A 5,580-nucleotide genomic window follows, 5' to 3' on the forward strand; every position below is an offset into this window, starting at 1 on the left:
GATACGCGGGGGGGGGGACTCTCTATTAGTATTGTTACATTTTATCATGGGGCAGATCTCTATTAGTATTGCTACATTGTATCGGGGGAATATCTATTAGTATTGCTACATTGTATGGGGGGGAAGAGAGAGAGAATCTCTATTAGGGTCCCCACACACCTTACGATAATGGCGGGAAATCCCACGATCGTACGATTATCGTAAGGTGTGTGGAAGCCGTGCGACCTCTACTACTGTAATTAGTATTGCTACATTGTATGGGGGGAGACAGAGAATCTCTATTAGTATTTCTACATTGTATGGGGGGGAATCTCTATTAGTATTGCAACATTGTATCAATGGCTAAAACAGGAAGGAAGCCATAGCTTTATTTTCTACCTTATTACAATACAACAGAGTATATACCATAGATATAACAGAACTTATAAACACTGCCATACAGTGACCGATATTGTATACTGCAGGAGTTGATGCAATAGACACAATGAGGGGAATTCATCAAAACTGGAGCAGACAAAATCTGGAGTAGATTTGCACTGCAGCCAATGAGCTTCTCTGTCTCATTTTCAAATCCTACTGTAGCAAACTGAAGAGAGAAGCTGATTGGTTGCCCTGGGCAACTGCTACACAATTTGTCTGCTCCAGTTTTGATAAATTCCCCCCAATGTGTACTCTAACAGAATATTAGTATTTGTACATTTAATCACTCGGGGAGATTGCTATTATATTTGTTACATTGTATCACTCTGGGAATCTCGGGTAGAATTATTGTTACATTGTATCACTCTGGGAGCTCGGGTAGAATTAATGTTACATTGTATCACTGTGGGATCTCGGGTAGAATTATTGTTACATTGTATCACTCTGGGAGCTCGGGTAGAATTAATGTTACATTGTATCACTGTGGGATCTCGGGTAGAATTATTGTTACATTGTATCACTCTGGGAACTCGATCAGTATTGTTACATTTTATCACTCTGGGAGCTCGGGTAGAATTAATGTTACATTGTATCACTGTGGGATCTCGGATATAATTATTGTTACCGTTTACGAGGCCCCGTGTTTGTCACACAATAACACAGAGCGCAGCCTCTCGCCACCACACCCCGGACGTCCCATTGGCGGAACTAAACCCATAATCGCGTCGTTGATTGGATAGCCCGGGACTCTAATCCAATCAAGGGTCGCTTTAGTGAAGCGGCGTGGCCACTGGCGATTGAAGAGGCGGGGGACAATACGCTGATTGGTCGCCTGACACAGCATTCCTATTGGCCGTCCGGTCTAGGACGCAGTGCGCAGGCGCAACGGCGACAAAACGAAAGGCGACGCTGAACGGAGCTCCGGTGAGACGGACGGATTGACTGGAGAAAGCGGGCTAGGGAGCGATTGCACGGCGGGATCACTTCACCGCCCGCCTCAGGGACCACGTCCCTCAGTGGCGCGCCCAGTTCCGGGCCTACCGGGTGGCGACGCCCGACTGAGTTCTCCGCGCTTCACACCAGAAGGTCAGTAATCACCCACTGGGTCCCCTCCGCCTCATCGATCGCTTACGGAGCCCGGGGGGTACAAGGGGAGAGTAGCTGTGAGTGATCATCCTCTCAGCCAATGGGAGCGCTGCGCACGTTTCCCTGTTCATGGCTTCCGGTCTGCAGCGCGTCAGCCAATCGGCTGTTTGTCTAGGAATAAGGCCCGCCCCTCTCCCTGTTATTTCCGGTGCTAGCTGTCAATCACGGCAGACGAAGAGGAGCCTGTACATATCTCATAGGGGCAAAGTGGGCTGGCTGGAAGTTGTAGTACTGCTACAAATTCACAATCATCCTGTAAGGTGACTGTGTACATTGTGGGGGAAGGTGAAGAGGGCCTGTCACCAAGGATACAGGGGATGAGAGCTATGTGGGTGGGGGGAAAGAGGACCAGTCACCAGGGATACATGGGATGAGAGACATGTGGGTGGGGGGAAAGAGGACCAGTCACCAGGGATACATGGGATGAGAGATATGTGGGTGGGGGGAAAGAGGACCAGGGATACAGGGGATGAGAGCTATGTGGGTGGGGGGAAAGAGGACCAGTCACCAGGGATACAGGGGATGAGAGCCATGTGGGTGGGGGAAAGATGACCCGTCACAGGTGGGGGAAAGAGGACCCGTCACGGGGGATACAGGGGATGAGAGCTATGTGGGTGGGGGGAAAGAGGACCCGTCACAGGGGGTACTTGTGGATGAGGTCTATGGGTCGGGGGTAAAGCAGCTCATCATACATATTTTTCTCTGTCTGCAGCTCCTCGGACACTAAGAAGGCTTTCTGGGCATAAGGCATCACAATGGCGGGTGAGAACGAAAACCCAAACCCCAACTCGCGGATCATGACCTTCTATCCGACCATGGAGGAATTCCGCAACTTCAAGCGGTATATAGCGTATATAGAGTCCCAGGGAGCGCACCGAGCAGGATTGGCGAAGGTAAGAAGGAGCAGAGTGCTGCAAGTGATCGCTAGAACATTGAAATCAGTTTTCTGCAGCCAGAAGTGTGCAGAATGACCTGATTTCTTTTTGGTACACTTCACCCCGTTGTATTAAAGCCGAATGACATGCGGATATAAAAGAGAAAAGCATCAACTCTATATCCCGCCCCCACTGCCACCAGAAAAGGCTTCAGATTTATGTAGCTTAGTGAGAATCCATAGCAATATCCCTGTTTTTAGATCTTTGTATTCAGCAGTTGGGCAGACTCCGGTGCCGGGTGAAGTCTGTACCAGGTGGCTGCTGTCCTGTCTTCTGTTCAATGGCTGACGCATCATTGTTCTGATTGCCTGCAGGTGGTTCCCCCGAAAGAATGGAAGCCTCGAGCCTGTTACGATGACCTGGATGAGCTTGTGATTCCGGCACCCATTCAGCAAGTGGTGACCGGCCAGTCCGGACTGTTCACACAGTACAATATTCAGAAGAAACCCATGACTGTCAAAGAGTTCAGACGTATAGCAAACAGTGACAAGTAGGTGCCAGTCGTGCGTGTGTGTGTATATACTATGGGGGGGGATTTATCAAAACTGGAGCAGTTGCCCAGGGCAACCAATCGGCGTCTCTGTTTAGTTTGTTCAGTTGAGATTTGAAAATGAGAGAGACAAGCTGATTGGTTGCCGTGCACAGCTGCTCCAGTTTTGATAAATTCCCCTCCATGTGTATTTGTATAGATCTCTTGCATATGATTTTAGTTTTTCTGCGTTCCCCTGTAACATAGTTTTATTACCTGTTGGATCTTCTTCCATCATCTTTAACAGGGTGGCAATGCTGTTTGTTCCGCCGTGAAATCACACAGCGGTGTTGTCACTCTGTGGACAAATGGATATGTACTTTTTAAATGGGCTTTGGAGTGGAGCTGTACTCGTCATGCATGCGACATTTGCAAGCTCCCTTGCTGGCCGCTGACATTCCACCTGGTTTCTGGGTTCAGGATCTCCAACCAACTTGGTTGGCTGGGATGACACAACTCCTGCGCGGCAGTTTATTCATCCCAGAAGATGCCGTACTTCTACACTGAGCTGCACATTGTGAACAGGCAGGTGAGACTTTCATTGTAGAAGAAACATAGGGGGGCTGATTTTTATAAAAGCTTTGCTGAGTGAATGCCATTTGCACAGCGTTGCAGCCACTATCAAGGGACAAACTGAAATCGTGTGTGATGTAAAACCATGCGCTCCCCGTGTGGCTCATAACACTTAAAGGAGAACTATGGGGGTCAGGGCTTTTCCCCATAGTTCTCCTAAGGGTAACGGGAGGACACAGACTAGCGTTCTCCCGTCACCCAAAGCTCAGTATACCGCGAGCTACAGCTCCCGGTATACTGAGACCGCTGCAGCCGGATCCACCCAGCTGTGCCCGCCCCCTCCCCCGTCCGTTTCGCCAGTCATCGATGGAGGAGGGGGGGAATCCCTGCAGGGAGCCGTGAGTGAGTCGATAAGTGAGCGAGGGACGCTATGTGTTCGCTCACTTCCCGCTCTATTGAGCTGAACTGTGACTGTTTCATTGTGATAGGTCGGCTCAGATTATGAGGCTGAGTGCAAAGCAGTCACCTCATAATTCTCCTTTTAAGACCGTGACCGAAAATTTGCATTGCATTGCAACAGAACGGCTTGTTGAAGGAAAACGTCCTTATAAATTTAAATGCAAAATGTGTGTTTCCCCCGATGCTGCGCTTTCCCTCGAAGGCTGTCCAGATATGACCGAGCACAGACACGATGTAGTATTCGGCATGGAAAGCGGCCGGGTTCTAATTCTCGCCTCGCGTGGTGCGTTGGCAGGCGCACAGTTTCCTGCTTTGCATTTGGTTTTGCTTGTTGGCAATTATTGTATATTGAGGGATGGGGTTTCATTCCAGGGTGCTCATATTCAAAGTAGTCCCATATGATCTTGTGTCGGCTATGCTTCACCACCTGCTCAGCAGCATTGTGACTGCTTTTTCTGGTATACCGTGCACAGGCCGAGGTCCATGTAAACTATAAAACTTCTTTTTGGTCTGTGAAATACATAAATGAAAACGTTTTGTTTTTATCTGTTCGGTTAGTGCAAAAAAAAAAACTGCCCTGTTATCAGAAGTCTTGTGATCTGATAACGTTCTGTGCTCTCTGCCCGTGCTGCACTCTCATCCGTTACATTCTCAGTCATCTCTGAACACTTCAAAATGCCTTTCCCATCTTGGATACGATTTCTAATCTTGCTCCAGCTGCCCGAGACGAGATGATGCGGCTCCGAGGGATTGGCTGTGTATTCTACGTATAATCATTTGCCTGGTTTGAAGTATAAAAGAAGGAACTGTGTATGGGCCGACATTGAATGGGCATTTCCCACGTTGCTGTTGGATAGCCTGGTTCTGTCCCGTGCTCCAGTCCAGCCCCCAGATATTCTCTCCGGTTTGAAATGTTTACAAATAATTTCCAGATTGTACATTAAACATTTCCTTTGTTTCCCCCGCACAGGTTTTGTACTCCTCGCTACGCTGATTTTGAAGACCTGGAACGCAAATACTGGAAGAATCTGACCTTCAACGCTCCGATTTATGGGGCTGATGTGAACGGGACTCTCTATGATAAGGTATTGATCAGGAGCTTTTCAATACATGCACAAAATGAGTTGCTCAAAGCTGATAGAATGGTATTTGGGGGGGTTCTGTGCAGATGATGAAAAAGCTCTTCATGTCTCACTCTGCTCTGGGAATCCCACTGCATCAATGGGACCTGAAGGTGCTTAAAGCGAACCTTTCCTGACTCCTGGGGGTTGCCTTTTGTCATGCTCATTCTGAAGACGCCAGGACAGTACAGTATACAATGCATTACATCTACCAACTGAATAATAAGGTTTCAGTCCCTGACCTAGAACAAGTGTGTATATCTGTAAAGTCAGACATGTCTCTGAGGACCAGTTTCCTGGAAATGACTAATGTAAATCGGATATTTTTTATTTGTACTTTGCATTTTTTAACATTTTCGTATAACATGTTTAACATTGCATACATAGTGCTATGGTATACAGAGTCATAGCAATAGAGCATAAAACAACTAACACAGTCATGTGGTCCGAAGTGCAT

At 47.8% G+C, this 5,580-nt stretch overlaps 1 protein-coding gene across 1 annotated transcript in view; it reads left to right on the forward strand.

Moving 5' to 3' along the window:
* The first annotated feature begins 1,276 nt into the window (after window positions 1-1,276).
* KDM4A (lysine demethylase 4A) overlaps window positions 1,277-5,580 on the forward strand; it is a 21,667-nt gene continuing 17,363 nt past the window's right edge. Inside the window, 4 exon segments of the mRNA XM_018558970.1 lie at window positions 1,277-1,509; window positions 2,303-2,459; window positions 2,816-2,991; window positions 4,973-5,087. Of these exon segments, the coding sequence (XP_018414472.1) occupies window positions 2,322-2,459; window positions 2,816-2,991; window positions 4,973-5,087 (429 nt within the window). The 5' untranslated portion in view covers window positions 1,277-1,509; window positions 2,303-2,321.

The sequence above is a fragment of the Nanorana parkeri genome, unplaced genomic scaffold (assembly GCF_000935625.1).
Source record: "Nanorana parkeri isolate BGI_ZX_2015 unplaced genomic scaffold, ASM93562v1 scaffold371, whole genome shotgun sequence".
Classification (NCBI taxonomy): domain Eukaryota; kingdom Metazoa; phylum Chordata; class Amphibia; order Anura; family Dicroglossidae; genus Nanorana; species Nanorana parkeri.